General features: G+C 43.6%; 1 protein-coding gene across 2 annotated transcripts in view; it reads right to left on the reverse strand.

Moving 5' to 3' along the window:
- The window catches only part of GRM8 (glutamate metabotropic receptor 8), a 1898542-nt gene that overhangs the window by 1207773 nt on the left and 662996 nt on the right, over positions 1-27773 (reverse strand). For both annotated transcript variants that reach the window (XM_078679089.1, XM_078679093.1), the window contains exon 4: positions 23975-24112. In XM_078679089.1, coding sequence (XP_078535215.1) covers positions 23975-24112 — 138 coding nt within the window. The remainder of the gene's footprint in view (positions 1-23974; positions 24113-27773) is intronic.

Raw genomic sequence — 27773 nt, forward strand, 5'->3', positions numbered from 1 at the left:
ATGAAAGGTAGGAACAGCCCTATTCAGATGCAAGTGACAACTCCTCCCAAACCTCTAAATGCAGGCCATTCCTATCCAGCCCACTATGAGTCACCCAGGAAAGGCAGGACACACCTCAGCCCCCTTGTGACTGTGTACAGTGAATGGACATCCCCAGCACCTGTCACTCCAAAACCAGACAGTGAATTCACGACCAAGCAGGGCACATAGCGTCATCAGCACACAGAAATGCCCACTCCTAAAAGTGGCATTTCTAAAATAGTATTAACAAATCTGCTTTCACCAACCAGCAAGATTTAGTACTACTATTCCAAACATACCAAACATGGGCAAGCTACCCCTTTCCTATCAGAAATTACCACTGAAACATATATCAGGCATTTCCCAATGCAAACCTATGAGAGGATCAGCGTCACAGGAGAAGAAACCAAATAGGCTGCTTGTCACTACAACGACATGCCACACAACAAAGGCACATGTCCTACTTTGTTTACCTGCCAAGTACCCTGGCCATAGGGCTACCTACGGCCTACCTTAGGGGTAACCTATATGTAGTAAAAGCGAAGTTTCAGACGTGGCAAACACTTTAGATGCCAAGTCACTGTGGCAGTGACCTGCGCAGGCATGCCCTGCACCGCCAGACACTGGAGACAGGTTTTAAAGGCTACTTCAGTGGGTGGAGCAAACAGTGCTGCAGGCCCACTAGTAGCATTCAATTTACAGGCCATGGGTACATGAGCTACCACTGTACAAGACACTTACAGGTTGATTTAAAATGCCAAACAGGTGTAGACCAATCCTAAGTTTACAAAAGAGAGCACATGCACTTTAGCACTGATCTGCAGTGGTAAAGTGCCTAGAGTCATAAAACTAACAAAAACAGGTCAGAAAAAAATCAGGAGGAAGGCAAACAGTTTGGGGATAACCCTGCAAAACGGGCCACTTCCAACAATCCTGTAGTGACTTGGAACCCCTGGTCTCAATGGGGGCACCAGGAGACCTGTTTACTTTAAGCAGCTTCTGTTCTATGATCTATCTCTCGCCCCTCAGCAGTGAATATGAGTCTGGGGGTGGGGGTGGGGAGATTAACCCTATGATGAAATCCGGACAAGAGGGTGTCAAGGATCATTCAGCAAACACCTGGGGCCTCATTTATGAAAAGTGACGCATCGCTGCGTGAAAACAGCGATGCGTCACTTTTCACTGCGCTCTCCCTGCGACATGATTGATGCGTCATATTTATAATATGACGCATCATGTCGCAAGGAGTTACAGATACGTCAGTATTTCTGACGTATCTGTAGGCGCAAAAGTGACGCATTGCTGGAGTGTGTCACAAAAGTGACGCAACTCCAGCAATGCTTCCTTTCACATGGGGAAAGCCCCATGTGAAAGGGCTTGCGTCAGTCTTACGCCTGCTGTGAGGCAGGCGCAAGATTTTGACGCAACAGCGTCCTAAAAGTGACGCAGTGAAATCCCATAGATTTCACTGCGTCACTATTACGAGGCTTTTTGCGGGTGAACGCCCCCTCTGCATACATTATACCTGACGCAGGTATAATGTAGCGCAGGGGTTTACAAAGTGACGCATCTGCTTAGATGCGTCACTTTGTAAATAGTGCGCATCAGGAGGCAAGTTTTACGCCGCCGATGCGTCACAAAAAGTGACGCATCGGAAGCGCAAAACTCACGCAAGGCCTCATAAATGAGGCCCCAGGCCCTTTGGGCTTTGAAAAATCGACATCCCTAAGCACTCTATTGTCACATACAGTTTTGTGCGTGACAATCTGCAGTGCCAGCTGCATGATTTACGGGAAAGTCCCGTTTGCACGTGGGGAACTGCTCTTGTCTAAGAAAGGGGCCTGCTCTCATTTGTTCTAATATGACATTCCCAAAGGACACATTTGATTAAGTAGAAGTAGGCTCCATAGCCTAATGTAGTCCTGTTCGCACGTGGTATTCATAAATAAAATGTCAGCTACAGAAATGAGACGTTGCATTTGTTATGTAGCTCTCCAAGGACATACGCTGTTCAAAGGAAGCTAAAGATGCTGAAGGAAAAGCCTATTAGAAGTCAAACCACGTGGCAGGCTCCACAGGAACATGTCTAGAGACAGTGCGTCTCGTGCTCCTACTAGGGCGGCAGCGCGCCTTAACGGAGTCATGTGGTGAGCGTCATGCATTAATGAAAACTGCCCGCCTATCGTCTTATGTTATCCGTTGCAGTCTATTACGGAAATGTATTTAATAGCTAAATAAAGCACTCTGAGAAGTAAGTTTGTTAGCTAGCCAGTAAGAAAAAAGCATTATATAATGGCAGATACCAATTAAAGGTAACCAATTAAGCTCATTAAGTTAGACTATAAAAGCACTGTATTATTATTATTATAAAACCTGCTGAACTTAAAACATAGGAAGCCCTTCACATGTGGTGGTGAAACTCTGGCCATACTGTGGTCAATGATGCACCCTTCCTGGCCAGGGGCGCCCCTGAAACCAGTATTTGTAAAAACATGTCCACGCATGTGAGGCAGGGAAAGTCTCCTGAGGGTTAAACATTATCACTGTCGCTCTCTTGCAGCCACCCTCCAAGTTGCATGTGGGTCCACCACTGAGCAAACCACACATAATAAAAGAGCTATTTTGGGGGTTTGGCACTCAATTAGGTCTACATTGTTATGGCCAAAATCTGAAAACCAAAAGTGTGTGTCCAAACTATTAGCAAAACTGTTCAAACAGGGTCTAGTTGAGTTAAAATGAATAAATACAATCTATACTGCAAATTGTGCAAGTCAATGGTGTTTGACAACACTTCAATGGCCTTCTGAATATATTCAAGTACTTAATAAGGACTATCTGTGGCACTAACTATATTTCCCAAAACGATGCACCAGTTCAGTCCCAGTCCACTCGTCTACATCTGCCCTTTCCACTTTCTTAGATCTTAGACCCCTACAGAATGATGAGGTGCTTAAGCTGGCCAACAAAACAAGACACAAGCATATAGCTTATCAATGCACCCTTGCCTAGTCACAACAGTTTCGTGCATCACAAACACAATAAATGCTTTCTTTTTAAGGATATTTCCCGGCCTGCTAAAATTGACACAACTATCCTACTCCTAGTGCTTTTTTTATAAAAGAGTAAGTGACTAGGAGCAACGTTTTGTTCAGAAGCACGCTGTAGGTGCAATTGAAGGTCAGGTGTTGATTGCCATGGCTGTGTGGTCTTGATTAATATTAAAAAGTATTTAACGCGAAACAAATTAATACCTAGGTATTTTTTTAAAGCCAAGTATTAACACAATTGCCCACAGTTATAATGAATTTAAATCAAATAAAAAAGCCTAAAAGGGTTCATTAAAATAATTTGGCAAAAAATTAATGTTGAAATATATTACAAGAGAAATATTTTTTTTTAAAACCAAGTATTTACATAATCAATCCCCTCAATAAATTAATTAACTAATTAATTAAAACTAAACACAAAATATCACTTACCTTAAAAGCTTTGTAAAGGCATGCAATGTAAATGTACATGCAATGTAATAGCATGCGTAGTAGAAACATGTGTTGTAATGCCACTTACAATGCAATGCCTGTGTTATAAAGGCTTTACATAGTTATGGCGGCGTGGTAAAGGATGTTCCCCCTACCAGATACACCTTGACACTTTACCTTACTCTTGTATGTTTGTTTTCATCCATGTTTGTCTTTATTTGCAACTGTTTTTCTTTCTTTTCCTCTTTCTTTTCCCCTTTTTGTTTTTTTCTCTCTCTTCCTCTGGATCATCATAAACTGAATACTACTAGATGCGGCAGCACTAAACGTTTTAGATGTTATTAGACACTGAGGGGCAGATTTACGTTTCCTGGTGCATCCCTGCAAATCAGCAGGAATGCGCCAAGAAACGTGCAACACGCAATGTCATCGTTGCGCCACCACGGATGCGCCGCATTTACAATGCGGCACGCCATGGCGCAAGGATATGCAGATACGTGTTGCATCTGCCGGCATAAGGTTGGCTCAGTGCTGGTGTTGTGCCGCGGGCGCGACGCAACTCCAGCACTGTGCCAACCTGGCCTATCTTCCACATGGTGCGTCACACCTTACGCCTGCTTCAAGCAGGCACAAGGTTTTGACGCAGCGGGATGGAAAAGTGACTGAGTGAAATCTTCACTCAGGCACTTTTCCGAGGCGTTCCTGCGCCGGAACGCCCACCCTGTGCCGGAACACCCACAAGAAACCTGATGCAGGTTTCATGTGGGGCAGGACTTTATGGCACAGGGCTTTACAACGTGACACATCTCCCTAGATGCTGTTTGTAAATAAAAAGAGTAACCCCCAACTATAAATCCTAAATCGGGGTAAATGAATCAGTTTGAAAAGAACATTTAGGAATCAAGGAATAAAAACTGGACCTAAACAATCAGCATGATATATACACAACAATGTTAATGGCAACAAAATGTTCTAAAAGCAGCCATAATTATTGACACTTATATTTGTTGAATATCAAAAATACTTTTAATTAATTTTGGTACAAAGAAAATTGTATTTCTCTCGGTTAACAATTCTAAAAATGTATTTGTCTTTTAAACTCATTAAGACAAAGCACACATTTTATAGTGTCCTAACAATATTCATGTCATGACTTTATATTCTTGAAATTCCTACGCGCGTTTCGGCTATCAGCCTTCATCAGAAGCCATGGAGCAGCAGCTGCGTTTATCGGTTGTAGAATTCTATTGCGATAAACCAAGGGACTGATGGTAGAAGTCCATACACTTCTCACCGATCTACGCTACGGTAGCTGATGCCGATTTGCACCACGAGTGGAAACGAACACACGAGCGAGGTGACTTGCATTATCATCCGACAGATACTGCCAGCACACGTTATAATTGATCGGTGAGAAGTGTCATTTACAAGGAGAGTTTCAACACGGGCAAAGATGAACTATTAACTTGAACAGCTTCCTTTATTGGAATGATAGTAGGAGATGTCATTTCGATGGTGCACATTCCAATGTCTTTAACTTGCATACGCAGGTCCGAGGCTTAACACAAGCCCCTGAAGGGCTGGGGAACCCTCAACCCTTCGGGGGGGCCCCATTCAGCTCCAAGTCAATGAATATCTGTGAGAGAAGAGAGACCCAGGAGCCCTTCATCACATTCTAAGGGAGGCATCGTTTTGCTGAAAATCATTTTGCCCCTCGGCTTTGAGCGAGCACTTAATATTTAAACAACAGTTCAAGCCTTGGTTCGGCCGGAGGCAACTTGACTGCTGATGTAAGTAAAAGAATGATACGTGCCCAGGAGCCGTGAAAAGATATGCTTGCTGTATTTGTTTTAATTAGCATTTTTGTGATTTGTTATGAAAGAGCCAGAATCCTTATCTGTTCATAGGGCTTTCGGGATGATTAATCAGGCTAGGTACCTATTACCTCAGCGCAGAAAATGTGCATGCTTAATTTTATCCTAGGGCAAAATGTCCCATCTTTCTAATCTGTTCTTATCCACTGCATCCAGAGGTCATTAACATTGTACTGAGCCCCGGCTAAAACGTGCATCTCCATTGGCCATCTCGGCAGCCTTCTTACACAGGAGGCCTGAGTGTCAATGTTAAAAAAATGAATGTGCATACGGTTTATTTTTTACCCATCGATAATTAGATGCTCAAAATAGGATTAGACAAGGTATAACTGCAGGACAAATGTCTGTCTGACTTACTGAATAGGCAAAACGCGTATTAATTGGTAATGCGAAATGCATGTGAGTCATTCCACCCCCTCCCCTTGAAGGCGGGCCTGCTGTCTTTGCAAACCTTATTTTCATACCCCAGCAGGAAGCAAGACTCCTGGCAGTATTCAGAAGTGTCCGAACAGAAAATGCGAACATATTGCATATGCATGAATTATATAAAGAAGTACTTTGCATTAGGCAATAAAAACCTCATAAGCTTCAGATTTGTTAAATATGCAATGCATAAAGTATTTTCATGCCTGTGGATACCTTTTCTCAATACGCATAAACATTTCATTGCCATTCATGTGTGAGGTGTATCTGTGTGGGATTCATGTGCGTGGTTAATTTATAACACTATTCCTAATACTACGTGTTCATAGTGTAGTAGGCATAAAGGCAGGTTTTAGGTTTTAGGTTTTGGATAAATAATTATTAAAGCCTTCCTTTTTATAGTTTATCTCTTTCCTGTGACAAAAGGTATTTACAGAAACCTTTACTTTTAACACACATTCAGAAAACACTTTTTGCACTATTGATGCCCAATACAAGTGGTTGCACACTGCATGCCAAAAACAGGGTAAAGGCACGTGTACGGGTTTGTGAATACATCAAGTTACATCATTGTGGTTGGCAATCTAATTTACTTTTCATGTCCTTTGGCAATAGTGTGACCTTCACCCATTTTTGCACGTACCAACTGCCATGGTTGGCAGTTCGGGTTGGACTGTTCCCATGAGGCACAGGGTCAGACTGATTTGCATATGGCCATGTCTGAACTGGGGTGGTGGAGTGAGCTAAAGAATGATGATGGATTAAACCCAAATCAGTTGACTGGGGAGAGTGTTTGATTTGCTCAAACGCTCCGTCCATCATCCCCTTTGGTATCACTTTTTTCGCCCTAAATTGGCAGGGTATGCCCAGACGCGGGTCCCTTGCTCACTTTGCCACTGGATTCAAGCTACCCTGGCTGATGATGGCTGATTAGCCAGAAACCGGTCCCAGGATGCTTGTTTCCGGTCCAGGGAAGACATGGCTTGGCAGTTCGGGCTGGACTGTTCCCATGAGGCACAGGGTCAGACTGATTTACATATGGCCATGTCTGAATTGGGGTGGTGGAGTGAGCTAAAGAATGATGATGGATTAAACCCAGATCAGTTGACTGGGGGCAAGTGTTTAATTTGCTCAAACGCTCCATCCATCATCCCCTTTGGTATGGCATGTTTCTTTGTCAGCAGTTAGAATACCTAACTGAAAAACACAAGTTTGAAAGCAGATTTAAGCATCTAGCAGGGAGTTTTTGAACTGCAGATGCCACTTGCTATTACGATCATGAAATTGGAACAGCATTCTTACATCACAATAATTTCAAGTCACTAGACTTGACCGTCGACTTGTGGAAGGATTTCATTCCTATCTCTTGTTGATTCCTGTGGTTTCCTGTTCCCGAAAGTGCATCATTTTATAAACAAGTGAAAAAGTATTTATCAGTAATCGTTTTCCAATCAGTGAAGCGATTTGTATGTTCGAAAGTAAAAAAGAAACTAAAGTAACAAAATGTGCCTGCTTTACAATCCTCTCATTCTATTGGTTTAATATTGTTTATGAATTAATTGATACTGGACCGCGGGCAACCTCAAGAGTTTGGTGGTGCATGAACCCAGCAGCAAACTAGTGGGGTCCTGCTCTACCAAACTTGTGGCATTCTCTCCATGAGCGTGAACCTCTAATCTTGCAACCCATCTGCTATTGGGTATTCTGACAGTTAACCAGCTTTCTATTAGGGCATGATGAGTCACCCACTTTACCCTTACTGGAACCACCAAGTGAGGCATGGTGGTCTTGATCAAGTAAATCAAACAAATACCCCCGATGCACATGGAGTTTTTGGAGCCATTGGTTTTTATTTTTTATTTTGAGAGTAACAAACTCCAGCTTTGGGAGTGTGTTTAAGGAAAACAAAAAAATACTAAATTGTGTTGCCAATTAGTGCCATTAAGCATGGCAAACACTCAGTAGAGTTTAGTGCTTTCGGTGGAGCCACCACCCCTGTAGTTCTCATCCTCGACATCGACGAAGGTCCTCCAAGGTACTGTTTTCAGCGGGCCAAGGCTGGTCTCTGTATCTGACCCGCGCTCCATTCTGGTCGACCTGAACTTTGGATTTCTCCCGGTCTAGGATGTCCAGATGTCCCCGGTTGGTGCTTTATGACTCAAAACAGTATATTTTGATTTAATATTAAAAAATTCATAACTCTGCATCTACTTTTGTTTTGGGTTTGTTTTACTTATAAACATATAATCAATTTTCTAACCCCGTGACGAGTGTTTGTGTGGTGCTTTCAATGTGTTATAGTGTGAGGTGTGTGTGTTTGTTGCACAAATACTTTACACTTTTCCTATTTAAATAAGCCTGCCTGCTCTGTGCCAAGCTACCAGAGGGTGAGTACAGAGTATCTTTTAGTGTGCATCTTGCATACCCTGAATAGAAAGGTGGTTCCTGCTTGGTCAGAGTGCATACCTCTGCCAACCAGAAACCTAATGTTTAACAAGTACACACACATTAAATACCCTCATGACTGTATTTTTAATAGTTGTGAATTATGGATATTTTTATACCTGCCGAAAGACCTTTCCTCTGCTAACCATGAGACCTACACTTTGAAAGAGCATTGTTAACTTCCCCATACATGCTTTTTATTCGTTTTCTCTTTAAGTTGCTTTGTGAATGACTACAGAAACATTAGTATTAAATGGGTAGGTAATAATAGAATTATAAATGTAAGATGAAGAAAATACATTGGAACTGCTTACAAGTGGCCCATTAAAATGCGATCCTTATGTAAACAAGTGGTATGATGTTTATCACACCCAGTTAATTACCAGGTGCGATAAAGATCACAAACGTCATTACATTTTAGCAGCTGCAATCAGACACATTTATCAATAGGAAAGGCCCAGATGTTACTAGAAAATTCAGATTATTAAATAATTCCACTGTATAAAAAATATGTATAAAAAATACAAATGATTCATATTAAAAAATATGTATTTGTATGTAACTCGAGTAGCCAATATTTTCTTGATAGAAGATTCTTCACTTGTCCTTACAGCTCAGTTTCTCATTGTAATGGTAGATCCATGATGTTGCAGCATCTCACCTGAGTAATAAAATATCACTTCTACAAAAACTCTAATTGACTATTCGAAGTCAAACTGTTTGATTTTACATACAACTGTGGTAGGCACTGGGTTCTCGCATTGAAAGAGTATTTACTTGGCTGAACCTATGCCTTCTCTTTGTAATGATATATTCATGGTGTTGCAGCATCTCACTTGAATAGTCAAAAATGACAGCTGAACAAAGTGCATCTGATTATTTAGATTATTTTTCAATATACGTGTGAATAACCCATCCTTTTGTTGGCAGTAGAAGTGTCTCTCCTAGGCTGGCCTCCTTGCTTGTCACTCTATATGTAATGACAGCTTCCAAACTCAAACCCACAATTGCAGTTACATTATCATGTTAATTATCCTTGTAATTCTAGGTTTTCAAACAGAATAATAGGCATTCCAGGAATGAAAATTTAAAAGAAAAATCCTCATACAATGCAATCCTGGGCAGTATTGACAATCAAAATTTAAAGAGAAAAATCTAACAAAGAACGATAAATAGAGTATGGCACAAGAAAAAAAATGCAATCTTGCAGTTACTACATAACATTCTGGAAACATGGTTCTACTTTGGCAATATGGATTTAAGCAGAGCCTTTATGCTCTGCATTCATGCTAGATTGTTAGATCCTAAACCCAGATTTTCTCTTAGTAACCTTGTCAGACTGTGCTGTTGGCACATAGGTGTATGTTTTGTTACCTGAGAGTACAGCTGTTGTGAGAGATTGGGTTACAAGCAACAGACTATTTTGATGATTTCAATTGTTGGAAAGTGGTTTATTAGTAGTGATAAGTATGGACCTATCATTAGAAATAAGGCTACAAACACAATAAAAGGTCCAGTCAAGGTCTCAATAAATTATTCCCTTGCTCAATCTTTGCTAGCTGGCAATGTGCAGACATGGTAAACTTAGGTGACAGGTGTATAAAACATTTAAGAACACCAATACATTAAATAAGTAAGACACAACACACAATAAAAATCCAGACACCAATTTATAAATATAGATTATATTTTTATGAACAAATAGACATAAAAAAACCATCACATGTAGGGAACCAGAGGTATGATTTTTTAAAGATGAAAAGTAAAGCTAGCATATAAAAGCAAATAGCACTTAATGGGTTAAAAAAGGTCTCACTGGACTGCAACAAATCAAGAGTTCTCTTACTACCAGAAGTGTTTCTAGATGCAGGAAAGTGGTCCACAGCACCATGCAAGTGTTTAGATGCTCTGGTTTACCTCTTGGGGTCTCGGACTACAACTTCCACAATGCATCCGGTCCATTTATGGAGCTTTTTACAAATATTGCACCAATCTTCTCCAAACTTATGGATCTTATTCCAGAAGGTCTCCTTGAGGGTGCAGCGTGTCCACCACACCAATCCAAGGGCCTAGAATCTCTGAGATTATCCTTGAGATGTTGATACTTGTTAGACCTGGCTTTTACAACAGGTTTGTCCCCAGATATCTTTGCTCTCTGGCCTTCAGTTCTGACCAGTTTGTGTTTATTTTATGACTCTGGGCACTTTACCACTGCTGATCAGTGCTAAAGTGCATATGGTCTCCCTGTAAATTGTTGCTATGGATTGATGTTTCCATGATTGGCGTATTTGATTTACTAGTCAATTGCTAGTACAGTGCACTGTGTGTGCCAAGGGCCTGTAAATTAAATGCTGCTAGAAGACCTGCAGCACTGATTATGCCACCCACATAAGCAGCCTGTAAATGTGACTCGGAGCTGCCACTTCAGTATCAGTGAAAAATCTAGTACTGCCATGTCGACTAGGTAAGTGCACCCACTTGCCAGGCCATACCCTTTCCTTTTCTTACATGTTAGTCACCCCTAAGGTAGGCCCAAGGTACCCCTGTGGGCAGTGTATATGGAAGGTTGGACATGCCCTAGTGTGTGTGGCATGTCCTGATAGTGAAATACTGTCAATTTAGTTTTTTTCACTATTGCAAGGCTTACCTGTTCCCATCGGATAGAATGGGGAGTTTGCTTATAACAGCTTATAAACATAACTACCCCTGGGAACAAGGTAGGAAAATGAAGTTTAGTATGCCTGCATCTTTTGGTGAGAGTGATTTTTACATTCTGTGTTTGAAAATACCACTTTTAGAAAGTAGGTATATTCTTGCTTAGCCATCCAGAGTGCCTCTATGAGGGCGACGGCTTCCACTTACCTTGCTGCCAACGCCGTGAGGGAAATGGCATCTTCCCTGACCACGCTCTGCTTCGTGGCGTGAGGGCAACGGCTGCAGCGGGGAAAAACTTCATCTCCCAGCTGCCCCAGGCCCAGGCGCCGCAGTGACGCCATCGACGGGCCCGGAGGCGCCTTAAGTGAAGGGAACGCCTCTCGTCCCGCGAGTTGCGCGTGGGAGCCGTCTGTGGCCGTCCGAGGCCGGAGGAGGTTGGGTTGGGCCACCCCCCTTGGTTTTCAGGCTCTGGACCTTTCTATATGACTGGTTGGAATGTTATTAACTGGTGACACAAGGAGGAGCAGCCGAAGGTTTACTCAACTGAACATTGGGCCGACAAAAACAGTAAGCTATAAAAAGAGAGACAAAGGGGGGCTCATTGGTCGTGGTATAGGTGCTATTATTCGGGACTTGGAGTATTTGTTTCCTTTTGTCTAGGTATAGCATGGCTCCCAAAGTAAACACACGTGCCACGAAAGTAAAATCAAATGTACCTCTCACTTCAAAGGTAATTGTTCAGGACCCTAACACATTGCCCCCTCTTAATATACAACCCACTGCGATAGATCGTATGTTGCGCAAAGTTAATAACGAAATAGAGCGCACAGAGGGAAGATTGTCGCTAACACCAATAACTGACATTCTCACCTCACCCAAGGTCATTATGAACGAGTCAATAGTTATTTCCCCACGTACTGGCATGGAGTCACTCACCCAGGACATTCCTTGTGCACTGCTAGCCACTAGTACAGTCGAGGAGATAGCCTTGCCAGATGAGAAAGCACCTACCAGTAAGAAGAGAAGACCATGCCAGAAGAACCCAGGCACCAAGAAAACGAAATCCCGGTCAATCATTCCCCAAAAGAGACATATTGAGGAAGAGGTCACCGAAGTCCAAGTGATCCAACAGATGGGCCCTCCATCCTGGATGGCTGAGGTGGTCACAGACCTACAAAACTCTCTAGAACTATTTATAGTGAGCCAGATTAAACCACTAATCAGTAGACTGGATAAAATTATAAACAAGTTACACAAGAGGGGAAGGATACAGGACAATCCTGCGAATGCCAGTGCCACTGGAAGCACTTTCATAACAGTCACTAGCCCAGCCTTCCAGCCTGTCACATTAACTGATCGTACTGCCAGTAATCAACATGCTGTAACTCATGATTTAACATCTATTGGTTCACCCACACTAACGAATGCTGAACCTCGCCAGGTCAGAGGTACTAGTGTTTCAGATAGGGGGCCTAGCATGTTAACAGCACTAGTGCAAAAAAAAATCACTGATTGATAATTCATCAGCGACAGAACACATAACTCGAGAAACCAATCCAAGAGTAACAAACCCAGTATACATTTACCACCTGAGGCATGCCCCTACGTAGTGGTACTCGGGGGGGTCCCAGAATTAAAGTCTGACCAGAAAGAGTCCTACCCCGAACTTAAAAACAAGACAATAGCGTGGTTGAATAAGAATAGACCGCTGGCACAGAACAAAAATGGTGAAATTCTGAATGTTAGAAGGGTGAACTGGATTGGCAGGAATGGTAAAGGTCTGGTGAGCAACTGCATAATTGTGAACTTTAGGGATACCAGATTGGTGGAACACATACTATCTAGTGGCTCCTTTCAATCATCAAGTATTATAAAAACGCTGCCACTGGGATATTTCTACCCCATACAATATGCCCCTATGATCCTAGACACTACCTGGGGAGAGCAGGGTTGGGCCAACTTGTTAATGTGGTTCGAAGTTTTGCCACAAATGTTGTTGAGGAAAAGAACAAGACGCTCCCAATTGGGTAAATAGATTAAGTCCCTGTAATAATTAATGGTACAAGGGAAGGCTCAGATCGAGGAATGCCTAGACCCCATGATAGAGGGGAGTAATCTGATCAGGTCATTTAGGTCAGTGACCAAATTGGTAGATGGTCTATTAAAGACAAATGCCCCCTAGAGGAATAACCTACAGCCGAGGTGGTTCGACAGTAAGTGTTCACGTGCCTTGAGAGATTTAAAGTCTAGCTTAAAATCCAAGTCCAGGGATAACCCAAGAACAGCACAGTGCAGATGCACGTATAAAAATGCACTGAAACAAAGAAAGACCACTCTCCAAACTGAAGCATGGGCAGACCTAAGAGAGGCTGGAGAAAGAAGGGACATGACCCAATTCTGGAGGATTGTCAATAACCCATGTTTTCAGGACAGCAATACCCCTGGGATCAGGTCGAGCATTTTACCAGAACAGTGGGTATCACACTTTGAGGGATTGTAAAATCATAAACAGGATACAGATATGGATAGGGGGGGGAGATGATCAACAGGGCCCAGGCATTGAGTTTTCCCTTGCAGAAATAACAGCGGGGATTCAAGGCCTCACACGTAACAAGGCTCCTGGCTCTGATGGCTCCCCACCTGACTTGTATTTGAGCAATGTATATCTTTGGGTCCCCATCCTCACCAGATTGTTAAATACGGCCGTCCAGCATGGTTTACCCCGCTCTTGGTCTACTGCAGTCATTGTTCCCATTTTTAAGAAGGGCAACAGGGACAATCCGCAATGCTATAGACCAATCTCCCTGATTGATGTCTCAGCCAAAATTTTGGGTTGGGTAATTTTGCAAAGGCTCATTGACTGGTCTGAAGAACATCATCTAATCACGGACATTCAGTACGGTTTTAGAACAGGGAGGTCCACAAGCGACCAATGCCTCAATCTTTATTTGCTGGTTGCTAAATATACCAAAGCCAGCGACGAGGCTATGTATTTGGGTTTCATGGACCTAGCAGCAGCTTTCGATCATGTAAATAGGAAAAAGTTATGGTGTGTGATGAGGGACATGGGAATTTATCCAGGTCTGATTAACATCCTGAGAGAGCTGCATCAGGACACAACAGCCAGGGTTCGTTATAACACAGAGGGGGAGAATACTGAACCATTTCCCTGCACCAGCAAAGTGAGACAGGGCTGCATTCTAGCACCCTTCCTGTTCTCGCTCTATATTAACAATCTAGAGCAGGCGTTGCTGGCTTTAAACTCGGACTGCCCAAGAGTAGGACCGCGCCATATCCCGGTGCTCCTATACACGGATGACGCGGTCTTGCTCGCCGCACTCCGAGGGACCTGCAATGCTTAATTGACGGTTTTGTAAAGTTTATGGAGACCTTGGACCTGTCGGTAAACTTGAGCAAGTCCTTTGTGATGCTGGCTGGCACTAAACCCTGTAATAGGTTCTCATATAAGATAGGGAACCACACTGTAGAAAAGGTGTAGAAAAGGTGAAGAAAAGGTGTAGAAGGTGGAGAAAAGGTGAAGTCTTTCTCTTATCTCTGGTTATTGTTCGAAGGTGCACTAAAATTCAAATCCCTAGTGGAGGACCGATGCTCAAAACTAATTTCCATAAATGGCGCCATAGCAAATTATGGGCGAAGGTTGGGTCGTTGGTCCCCGGAACAGGTTTTGAATCTTTAAAGATCAATAGGCTGTTCGAAAGTAATGTATGGGTCTGAAGTGTGGGGCTATGTGAATGTGGAGCAACTGCAAGTTGAGGACAATAAATATATGCGAAGGATTTTAAAAGTCCCCCAGAGCACCTCAGCTGCAACTGTACATAGTGAATTGGGGAGCTCATTTATCGAGGATCAGATTAAGTTAAGACCCATCATGGCATGGTTGAAAATTTGGTCAAAGCCCGAGGCAGCTCTAAGTAGACAAATGCTGGAAGATTGCTTGCACAAGGATAAAGGGCTACATATCCCAGGGTTAAAATATGTTAAGATCACCCTTGAGGTATTGACTGGAAGGATCTGTTTAGTAACCCTAGCTCTATTTTACCCCCCGACAAACAAAAAATTAAAAGACTGTTATTTGATCAGCTTGTTAAGCGCAGAGCAGAAGGGGAGATGACCAGGCAATCTGTAGGTGCCCATAGCCTTATAAAAAATGAGGGCATGGAGCCATACCTGTATTTGAAGTATAACGCACAGGATAGATTTTTAATGACTCGCCTCAGGTTTAACTTATTACCACACTTATTGGCTGATCCCGTAGGTTTCACACTGACATTTGCGCAGAAGGGTGCCTGCGGCTGCGACAATAGGTCTCCGCAGGACACCCTTCATTTTGTACTTTTGTGCCCTTTCTTTAAGTACCCTAGGCGTAAATATCTGGTGGAAATTAAAAAAAAAGAAAAGTTCAGTCATGCCAAAACAGCTTTACTCTATCTGCAAAGAGCAAATGACCCATGGACACTTTGTTGTATTATGAACTTTATGAGGATTGCTGTGAGGTTAAGAAATACAAGAGGAAACAGCTAATCATGTGGTTTTTTAAGTATGGACTTTTATCTGTTTTTAGTGGTAATTCGAGATGGTGCTCAGATGTAATTTAATTCTATTTTTTTACTTTGTATATATTTGTACTTTTATGATGTTTTTTAATCGTCGAATAAAGAATTACTGAACTGAACTGAACTGACTGTCTGGCTTTGGAGTGACATGGGCTGGGGATGTGCAATGGCTCCAGAGAGTTTGGATGAGTCAGCGCTGGGCTGAGTAGGCTTGGTCTGCATTTGGAGTGGTGGGATGAGTAGCACCTTCCCCCTGAAGAGGGCTATGCCTGCCTTCCACAATGATGGCTCCACTCCCCTGTTGTGTGTCTGGAGCCAGGGCTCACACTGACAATGGAGGTTGTTGTGCACTTGCAAAGGGCCCCCCAGAACTGGTTTGGACTGGACTCAGAGTGTTGGGCCAGGAGAGAACAAAGAGATTTACTGTATAATAAGAGGGGCCCCGACCCCAGACTTTATATCACTACTGGGAATCAAGAGGAACCTTTGCCAAAGAGAAGAGCCAGAGAAGCTGAGGAGGAATACTGACCCTGTGCTGTTTGCTATCTGGGGTTGGCCTGCAGTGGCTACTTGCTGCCAAGGAAAGGAGAAAGGACTTTGATGTTTGCTGTGTCCCCTGCTTGAGGAAGATCTCCAAGGGCTTGAATTGAGCTTGTCTCCTGTTCTGAAGTCTCAGGGACACAAAGACTTCACCACCAGCTAACCTGAACTTCTTTATTGGGAGGTCTGACCTGCTATGAGGGGCCTGCTGTTGTTTTATACCTCTGGAGGCTGTTTGCCGCTGGGAGCTGGAAAAAGTAACACAACTTCAAGAAGTGCAACGCATCTGCACCTGTGGCTAATGCATCGCCAAAGAAATCAGCGAAGCGCCTGCCCACAGCTCAAGAAATCACTGCATGCCGCATACAGTGCACAGATCTCCGAAGTCTGGGATCATCGCACCGATTCTGACACAAGGCTTGTTGTGCGGCTGACATCGTCATCGATCATCGAATCGAGGCGCCAAGTCTGGCTCATCGTTGGGGGATGCAGTAAGAAACTGATGCATCACCTCCCTGTGCAGTAAGAAACCGATGCATCAACTCCTCTCCAGTAGGGAACCAACGGAACACCTCTCCTGCGCAGAAATAAGGAACCGCCATCACCTTCCAAGAGTGTAAGGAACCGATGCATCACCTTCACTGTGACCCTTTTGTGCGAAACACATCCAAGGTACTTTGTGTGAAAAGTGCTGCATCTGCAATTTGCTGTGAACTGAACTATTTCTACCATTTGAAAGTCATATTTTTATTACTGTCTTGTGGATTTTTGTTGTTTTGGTCTTTTTTGGTTTAGATAAAGATTAATTATTTTTATAAACTAGTGTGGCGTTCATTTGTAGTGTTTTCACTGTATTACTGTATGCGTTCACAAATGCTTTACACACTGCCTCTGAGATAAGCCTATCTGCTTGTGCCAAGCTATTAAGGGGGCGAGCAGAAGTTATTTTAGAAGTGTATCACCCTTACCCTGACTAGAAGCAAGGGTCCCTATTTGGACAAAGGTACCTAGCTCTGTCAACTAGAGAACCCCATTTCTAACAGTACTACAATTCCCACAAAGCACCTGGCCAAATCCTTAAATGTCCACTGGACACATTCAAGGGCGGGGTCTTCTGGGAGGAGATGATGTATGTGGGTCTGTTGACCTGTAGCTTGCAGGGAGTCGACTCCTCAATCCTTTTTAGGTCTCGTCTAGTGTTGCAGCGCGAATGCGCTGCCATCGCTTTGCAAGGCCTGCAGTTTATACTGTAGCGTGGAAGCTTTGTGGACGCTCCGCCCACTCTCTGCCCATTGGCGTTTGTCTTAAATGCTGCCTTTCAATTGGTTTGAGGCTTGTTAGTCCCACCTCATTCGTCATTTGTATCCTTCCACGGCTAACAGCCCCTTTACTTCCAACAGTTTTTTATTCCCCTGCCTTCTCCCCTCCCCTCCCGCAGTCTGTGAATTCTCAGACCACACCAGCCCCCCACTCCCGGTCGCGCATTCTTCCCGCCCGCAATTCCGATTCTAATGCAATAGGTCTCGCGTAAATGCGAGTCCTATTGCATTTTCAATGCTTGCTTATAAAGTTCTTTCTGTGACGTACAAGGAGGATATCCCGGCATGCCTCTGTTCGAACTTGCGCCTCACTGTTTTTTTTAAAAAGCTTGCTTTATTTTTGTTCGAGTGCTTGTTTTATTCCCATGCACCTGCTTAATAAGCAGTCACGCACATATGTTTTGGTTACTGAACTATTCCAGCTGTATACATTAGCAACACATCCTTTTTTGAGGCCCTAACGTTGCCCCCAAACGCACACTACCCTGGTTGCCTAAAAACGCACCTTCCACAGCTGTTGCTTTTATTCCTCTACGTAGTAAAATTACATTGCAACAGCATACATGTGGTGCCAATATTAATCCTTGTCTTCCAGGACCAGCACAGGGGTTTCATCTCGGCAAGACTCACTTCGGCTGACAACACTCAGACCAGGTGCAAAAATTAATATGTTTCCCTTACTTTTATCAAGGGAAAGTCACGTACACAGCTTCGCAAATCTAATGGTCCTTCCTTTAATTCTTTTAGTTACCGAACCATTCCAGTGATATAGGTTTTTCAGCAGATCCTTGTTTTCAAGGCCCTGACATTGCCCCCACATGCTCCCTACCCTGGATGCCTAACAATATGTTGCAATTCTGCCACAGCTGCTGCTTTTGTTCCTCTACGCAGCAGAATGATGATGCTTCAGCATGCATGCGATGACTTTATTAATCCTAATCTCCCGGGACGAGCATAAGGATTTCCTCTTGCCAATGTAGTCACCCAGGGCTCCTTTCTCTGCCCTGGTGAGAGTTGAGGAATGTCCTTATCAATCGTATTGGGTATCTAGTCACTGCCCTGAAATGTACCCACTAGAGGCTTCATTTACTGCCATAGTAGAATCACTCTGCCTCATACAGATCAATTAAAGCCAGAAACATTCAGAAAACTCATAAAAATACACACAAATCTGCAAAAAGACAGACATAAAAATGTAATAATCAACAAATTACAATACATAATATTTTCACTTTTTAATACCAAAAGGCACCTCCACTCCCTGTATTGATTGCTCACAAATTCACGTAATTGCACAGCTGCCTCTTCCAGTTTAATACAATGTTTTCCTTTCTATTTGTTATGACTTTCAGGTTTTTTTTAAATGTAGAGCATAATATTTTCATTTAAATAGAGCACTGACTCCATCCACATATGAACATTGTCGGAACACAAACTCCCATAATATAGGAGATCAAAACACGTGTAATAATCTAGCAACGCTCAGAGTTGTCTCTTGACGCACTTGCACTCTGCGCACATTCCCAGGGCTTCCTTGCACATTAACATATAGGTCCCTTTGTGCAAGGTTATCTTTAAAGAATATCTGTACAAACTTAGCAAGGTTCTTTCTACAAACTGGAGTGGATACACATATTTGACTTAAACCACCACACATTTCATTTATAGGTTTTAAAGCAGAGCTAATCACTCATAAAACTGAAAGACCTTCTACAAAAACTGAACAAATTGTGAGATAGCAGACTGTGATAAAAGGTGCTATTCAAATGTCTCTGAACAGGAAGAATTTCAGGAGCAAACAATTGCTACATTGAACAAATATCATTCCCTGCTTCTTTCTGCTTGCAGTTTCAGACAGGCACAGGATGAACTAGTCTGGGGACAGGGAGGGTCATAGGGGCAAAATAGCAAAAAGCTTCATAATCAATTCACATGTGCACACTCTTCGGAGCGGATTAGAACAGTTTCTGCTTGTAGTAACAGTATGTAAACAGCAGATTAATTATGCCTTTAAAATGGAGGCCATCATACAGACAGGAATGGAACCAGCAAAAACAGAAAACCTCCTCCAGCCCAGATATATTCCCTAAGGGGCGGAGCCCAATCCAGTTCTCTTGATATATACCCCCCATCTATTGGCTAATTATTTGTACTGTACCTTTACCATTGTTTTGTCTTTCTCATGGTGTTGGCCTATTTTTAGGTTTCGCCTACACAGCGTTTCCGAAATCTCATGTAATAAAAACAATTGTTTTAAAAACCTGCAAGCAGGGCATCCACACCCACTTTGTACTTATAGTCCTTGCTTTCGAGAAGCAAGCATGGTAGTAAAATAGATGCATTTGCTGCCATTCTTGCTTCTGGTAAGCAGCAACTAAAAGTACAAAGTACGTGTTTACGCACCACTTGCAGGTTTTTAATTTACAAATAAAATACATTTTCATTTACAACCCCAATAGCTCAAGCTCTTTTAAATGTGAGACCTATTGCATTGCAAATCCTTGTTTAAGCAAGGCAAAGTCCTTAGGGGTGTGGTCCCAGAATTTGCAGCAGGTGCAGTCCTTCAGAGTGCAGAACTTTGGGGTGCAGATCAGGTTTCAAGCAGGGCAGCCCTTCTTCTCATTGCAGTATCAAGAACAGATCGAAGTTGCTTGGCAACTCTTCCATATTCATGCAGTGTTCCTGAGCTTCAAGCAGGAAGGCAACCCTGAACAATGGGACTGAGGGTGCCACCCAGGTGTATGACCACTTCCTCCAAAGTGTGGCATATTCTTGTCCCCGAAATCACTATTATTTAAAAAATCCAGCATGTAGCAATTCTCTCTTTGGAGGTTAGATCTGGCTAAGCCACTCCACTGGCATGGCTAAGATTTCCCAACATTCCCCTTCCAGCCCCCTCAATAATCTAATTACAGGGGCTCCTGTGTGACTGGGGTTGCATGATGTGGGGGTGGGTTTGGGCTGTCCTAAAGTGTTATTCTCCCTCTGAAGAACAGTTTGGCCGCCTCTCCCACAATCAGCCAGTGTATTCTACAGCTGCAGTTCTCCACCAACAGGAAAGTCATTGTCTCTGTAGCAGCCCATTTCATGCCTCATTAAGACAGCTTGGCTCTGTTTGGAAGTGGCTAACCAATCAGGAGAGGGCAGCTAAAAAGCTGGGTTTTGGCTTACATAAAATAAATTTTAATTACGTTTCCCATGATAGTTATTATAAAACAAGCAGTGGCAAGTTGTTGGATTAATCATAACTATCATTTTAAGTCCTTGAATAACTTTTTACCTCGCTCCTGTCAATACTTATACTTAAATAAAACATTCTAAGGTTAGCATATGGAGCTAGTTATCTACAATGCAGATTATCCCTCACCAGGCCATATAAACCATATTTTATATTGCCCATGTTTATAGTTACAATGCAGCCTACCCCAGGGGAGACCTTAGTCGTGACGTATATGTAAAAATAAGTGTGATTACTACTTTGGAAGTACCTTTATTTCCAAAGTCGAATTTGCATATAATTTAATTTAAAGACAGTTGGCAAAGCAGGGCTGCCTTTAAAATGACAGCAGAAAAAACACAGCAGTGCACAGTACAGTACAGAAAATCTACTGGGCCTCTAAACCTCCATGCCACATTTTATACTGCAGGGGTCTGTCAGTACCAATTGTAAATATACCTAATTGCCATGTACTTTTAACCACAGTACAGGCCCTGGGTCTTGTCAGCAGAGACTAGGGCACAATCAAAGTCAGAAAACCAACACCTAGTAGTCAAAATAGGGGCAAAAAGTGAGGAGACACAGCAAACAGGTCCTGATTTCTCACATCAATTAATTAAACTAAACTGTATGAGCATCACATGTAACTTATAGAAATATATGAAGGGTATAATTCTCAAACTATGTAATTGAACCAAATCCAGTTCAATTGACCTGTAAACTGTCCTATGATCAATAGGTAATTACTAAATTATAGGCTTACATTTTTACTGCATTGTATAAGCCACATTACAATCTAAAGCCAAGTACATCAATAGTTACACATATAGTTAATGCCTTACTTATCTCATCTACTGGTATTTGCTGACAGTCCTTGGTGGTTTTAATAATTGTGGAACTGCTCAACTGGAATTAACCCATGTGGAGCATTACTTAGCATCCATATTTTCCTTCTTTTTCATTTCAGTGCAATCTTATAATGTAATCCTCTGTCATGATAACTGTTATTTAATTTTTTCTCTCACTATTTTGTCATATGTCCTAATTCCCAACTTATTTTGCATCGCCTTGCTTAACTGCCATTCGCCAACTGTCAATGGTTTTCTTGGATTACCAGGAGCCAGTTTGTAGTGTTCTGGGTATTTCACTACATTATCCCACTTTGTAGGGTTTTTCACATATTCAACCAAAGAGGACGATGGAGAGTGAAACATAATATTTTACTGGGGGCAACAGAAGGATCTCAGCTTTACAAAAAAACATCACTGACCTGATTTAGACTTTCTATGGTGGATTTAACCTTTGTCAGTGCGGCTGCAGGCAACACTTCCCTCACACTGTTGGTTGATAATTGACTACATTTATAATATTGTGTCATGTCAGTAGGGATTGTCAGTTTGTGGGATAAAATCCCAGAATTTTCACTTTATCTATGGTAAGTGGTGGAATTCCTGCCAGCATATTTGAATACTGGATTAAAAGAGGGGGTTGCTCTTTGGGTGTTTAAGAACCCCACAGCGGGGGTGCATTGCCTGTACCCATATTCCACACTCCTTGACCATTGGTAAGCTTCCACGGACCGTACTTAGTGAGCAGTTTTAAAACCATCATGCTCCACGTACTGCATTTTTAATCCTGTCAGTGAGAGCAACTTAATAAAGAAAGAATTCTGCATCTTCCTAGGCAGTTTTAAGTTCACTATTAGCTCCCCTTTATTTTTGCTCTGCGTCCTCACTACACTACATTTTCACATATGGAATTTTAGGATCCTAGTTACACTAGGGAACATCATTTGAAAAACATCCCTGAGCTCCTCCCTCACAGTGAGGGAGTTGTAGCCCTCAGCAGGACGAGGTTTTCCTGCTGGGAGGAGGAACCCATATGATGAAGCATGTCACCTACGGGTGAGTGAGGGTTCTAGTCCTTAAGGGATAATTCCCCTTATTGATTATATGTCTTTTACATGACGTTTTGAGGGTACTTACATTTATACCACACACAACCCACATGCTAAATAAATAGACCTGAGGTAGTATATTGTTTATAAGGCTTCCACGGAAGCCACCATCCTTCTCAGCAGTGCTTCATTTGAGCCAGTGGTTTCCGGTGCTCGACAACAGCACTTAATTATGAACACTAGCACTAGGACAGTCTGCCACATGGTGGTGCTCTCTGGGTAATTTAGAGATGAGCAGAACAACAGCTGTTTATTAACTTAATATACATTAAAAACGATTAACTCCTGACACATAAGCCATTCTTATAGCTTTGGAGGCTTGGAATAGTGTGAATAATCACACTTGTAAGAGTGTTATGGGCGGTAGTTGCATAGGTATTGTTGATGGCAGCACTAGCCGGGCAATGGGTGGTTAAAGCTGCAGTGGCCGTCTGGCGAGGGCCCTGGCACATATTTCATTACAAATCACTGCTTCTCAATGGTAACACTGCCACATATGGTTTGCGGAAAATACACACTAGACTTAGTGGAGCATCCGCTACTGTCTCTGTAAGTGTTCATGTCACACTGGGACGGCCTTATTCATAGAGTGGGAGGAGCCTTTATCATCAGGACATCTGCTATCCACCACCCTCCTAATAGGGCAGGGGAACAGGGGACACTCAGAACGAAATCCCGCTAAAAACAGTTACAATTCTCAATACAATGTGTGTTCTAACCGATTAGCATTATATTCTAAGGTGTATATATACTGTGGTCAAAACACAATGAAAACTGACAGAAAACAGGAAGAAATGCAAATGTGGGGAAAGCCAGGGTCTTTCATTTAGAAACAGAAGGAAGTTTTCCCAACAACATATAAACGAACATGGCATATCGCATTACAATCATCAAGAATTTGTATAAGCTTTGTTTCTGTGCACACGATTTCAGTCTATTGGTAACTTAAAAATATAACCAGCCTGGCAGCGTGTTTCTTTCAATGTATACTGGAAGGGTCTGGTGCTGTGCCAGAATGCTTGGTATGCTGAAGACATAATCCGATCGCAGCATTCGTTATTTTTATAAGTAACTTTATTGACATGTTTCAGAATTATAGTAGCAGTCGCATAGGGAGACCGAATTTGGACACTGACATTAGTTACTGTTGTCAGATATATCATATAAGCGTCATACCTTTCTTATCTATTGGCAAATGATGCTAAAAGTAAGTCTTTCCCAATTCCAAAGCCGCCTTGGGGCCAACACTGCTAAGTGCTTTCCATAAACAGCTATGCAACTATGCCATCAAATGTTATAGGAAGGACTTCAAAAATATAGGTGCAGATACAGTTTTTGTCTTCAAATCAGCAATTTCACGAAAGAAAAATATGTTGCAAGGTTTTTAAAGAATATAATAATTCTTTCAAACTTATCAGAGAGATCCAATTGTTTACTTTTTTATCATGTGCATCTCTTTTATAAACATACCTGTACACTTTTTTAAATTACTGTTTCGTTTTCCGTGCGATCCAAGCTTGCACCCAAAGTTCTCCTCCCAAAACTCTGCAAACCAGACATTTCTTCGATTATTGGCCAGGCTGCGACTTCTAAAATATCGATCAAATGCTGTTGTAAAAAAAAAAAAAGGGTAGAAAGTGGATCATTATTGACAAATGCATGAACAATTTCTATGAAAAATGTTGCTTTCGAACGTTTTCTGTTATGCAGTGGAAATGGCGGTACTGCTTGAAGAAACTGAGTGAAAGGCTTGTGAGTATAAGTGGATAAAATTATAAATCCACTGTTAGAAATGAGGTTTATGGTTGGCTAGGGTATGCACCAAAGCCAGCCAGAACCCACCACTCTAGTCAGGGTAAGGGAATTACACACCCAAGATAACGCCTGCTCAACTCCTTTGAAGCTTGGCAGAGCAGTCTGGCTTATCCAAGAGGAAATATCTAAAGCGTTTCTTCAACACATTCGCACCAGTAATTATGCATTGCATATAAACTGATACCAAAACATGTCCGGTTACTCATCGGTAATATTCATTACTCCGAGTCCTGGTCTCCCCGTCCCATTCCTTAACAGTGAGCAGCTAGTCTGCTCTACAGAAACCTATTACCTAGCTGAGCTTTTGCACTTCCCCCAACATGGCGTCACCATCACGTGACAATAAAGGGGGAAGTGCAGTAGAGAAACTTCCTGAGAATACCAAAGAAAACAACCCAGAAAATGAAACAATCACCCCAAAAATTAAATGCAACACAGGGAGGGAGGGAAGAGCTCAGGAATTGGATGGGGAGACCAGGACTCGTAATGAATATTACCGGTGAGTAACCGGGCATTACCTCCTCGTCCTGTCTCCCCGTCCCATTCCTTAACAGTGATCCCATACCCAAGCACCTGCTGATTATAAGAAAAACAGACCAGAAAGTGCGAGAAAAACAGGTCCATTTAATCAACAGAAAACAGTACATATCACAAACCATGTACCGCAGTGAGGACATGAAGGCCAAAGGCAGCAGAGGCCGCCATCCCCAACTGAAGACGATAATGTGAAACAAACGTATGGGGAGCAGCTCATGTGGCAGCATTACAAATGTCCCTCAAGGAGGCCCCTTTGAACATGGCCCAAGAGGAGGAAACGCCCCTGGTCGACCTACCCTGAACAGAGGAGGGGAGAGGACAGTAGGCAGAATCGTAGGCGTAAACCACAGCACCCCTGACCCAACGGGTCAAGGTGGACAAAGAAGGACGAAGACCCAGTCCAGGGTGGCCATAGGTGACAAACAAGGAATCAACCTTACGGAAACTAGAGGTCCGTTTCAAGGAGATGCGGAGAGCCCTCAGCACATCCAACGAATGGAGGACCACCTATTCAGGAGAGGCAGGATCCGGAAAAAAAACGGGAGAACAATATCCTCCTGACAGTGGAAAGATGACAACACCTTAGGTAGAAAAAGTTGACTGGGACGGAGAATTACCTTGTCACCGCAAAAGCACAAAAAGGGGGGAGAAGCCATCAAAGCCCCAATCACACCAACCCGCCACCCAGAAGTAACGGCCACCAGGAAAAGAACCTTAGCAGAAAGGAACTTAAGGTCCACTGAGGCCAAGGGCTCGAAAGGGGGTCCCGTCAAGGCCTGGAGAACCAAGGGAAGATCCCAGGCAGGCACAGGAGAGCGAGAAACAGGATGCTGAAGCAAAACACTCCGCAGAAGGTGAGCCACCAACGGAGAGACAGAGGACACAGAGGAACTCCGAAAAGCCAGAATGACAGCCCACTGCGCACGCAGGGAAGAAACAGCGAGCCCCAAGACGAAACCATACCGCAAGAAGTCCAACACCCTCACAGCCTCACAGAAGGCAGAAGAGAGACCATTCCCAAGACACCAGGAGGAGAAATTCTTCCAATGACAGGCATAGGACTTCAAGGTGGAAGGGCGTCGCGACAACTGGAGGCACCGGGCAACCTCAACTGAGCAACTTACCCATAGCACAGCTAGACACCAAGGACTGCAACACAGAAAAAAAAAGCAGGACGTTTCTCTACAGCACTTCCCCCTTTATTGTCACGTGATGGTGACGCCATGTTGGGGGAAGTGCAAAAGCTCAGCTAGGGAATAGGTTTCAGTAGAGCAGACTAGCTGCTCACTGTTAAGGAATGGGATGGGGAGACAGGACAAGGAGGTGATGAGCCAATAACTACTTTGCCAACTTGTCAAATGTCATAACATCACAGTTAGTGCAATCAAACAAAGACGTATAGGTTTGCCTACATATCACGAACCCACCATCACTGCACATACAAATGGTTATAACAAGGAAACATGTAAGTCAGCATATATCGACATACACGCAGTCCACAGGCCATGTGTGCTTCTACTATGATCTATATGGTAATTAGGCACCAGCTGCAGGGCACAGCAGCACCTGCGTGCCTCTTAGCAGTAATATGGTAATGTTTATACTCAAGGGCGCAGCAGGAACCGGATCTCTGTCGAGGGCCTTCCCTGACCTGCAAGCTGGAGCTCAAGTGCTCCCATGTGCAAAACCGGATGAGGGGGGCGCACACTGTCAGGTGGTAACCTCACTGGGTTCCCAGCATTCGGCCAGAACAAAAGGTCTGTCCCCCAGAGGCGAGGAGCGCCGTGCCACCATGCTGGGAGAACTCTGGTCTGAGTTCTCTAACAATGGCTTCACTTTGGCAGAAACACTAATGTGGCAACTGCGACCTCCACAGGCAACTTTCCGAGGGAACACCAACCCTGCGGGTGAGCTTACCGCTCCTTCCCATATGTGCTCTCCCCAGAGTCGGGAGAACCACAGAACCTGCAAGCCCTAGCCAGGCCAGTGCTGCAGCATAGGAGGGTGGGGGGCTCCCACCTCCTCCACAAAATCAGTTACAGCACAGATCTACATCCCCATTGGTAGTGACCCCTGCAGCTCGGTGAGGACCGTGACATTGCAGGTGATGTGGTGCTCCAATCACTGGGGATTTCCCTCAGTGCCAGCCGAAGCATGGAAACATGCGCTGCTCCACAGTAAATGTGGAGCGCTTCCGACACGTGCTACTTGGAATCAATTTCGAGTGCTGACTCTCCCTGGTGCTCAACAGCCTGGATGCATTATGCCCTCATGATTGGTGAAGTCTGGTACCAGTAAAGTGTTCCCAAATCCAGAGAATGGTTTGTGAGCAACAATCCAAATCTTCAATCAATCAATCAAAGACATTTGTAGAGCGCACTACTTACCCGGAGGGTCTGAAGGCGCTTGGGGGGTGGGGGGGTGCTGCTATACTGCTCGAACAGCCAGGTCTTGAGTTTCTTCCTGAAGGAGAGGTGGTCTTGGGTCAGGCGCAGGTCGGTCGGGAGGGAGTTCCAGGTCTTGGCGGCCAGGTAGGAGAAAGACCTTCCTCTTGTTGACGCTCTTCGGATGCGGGGGACGGCGGCGAGGGCGTGGTTGGTCGATCGGAGGTGGCGTTTGGGAGCGTAGAAGTTGAGGCGGTTGTTGAGGTAGCTCGGGCCTTGGTCGTGTAGGGCCTTGTGTGCGTGGGTGAGGAGACGGAAGGTGATTCTCTTGTTGACGGGGAGCCAGTGCAGGTCTCTCAGGTGTCCGGAGATGTGGCTGCGTCGGGGGATGTCGAGGATGAGTCTGGCTGAGGCGTTCTGGATCCGCTGGAGTCTCTTCTGGAGCTTGGCGGTGGTTCCGGCGTAGAGGGCGTTGCCGTAGTCCAGACGGCTGGCAACGAGGGCCTGGGTGACCGTCTTCCTGGTCTCGGTGG

Source organism: Lissotriton helveticus, chromosome 1_1 (genome assembly GCF_964261635.1).
Source record: "Lissotriton helveticus chromosome 1_1, aLisHel1.1, whole genome shotgun sequence".
Taxonomy (NCBI): Eukaryota; Metazoa; Chordata; class Amphibia; order Caudata; family Salamandridae; genus Lissotriton; species Lissotriton helveticus.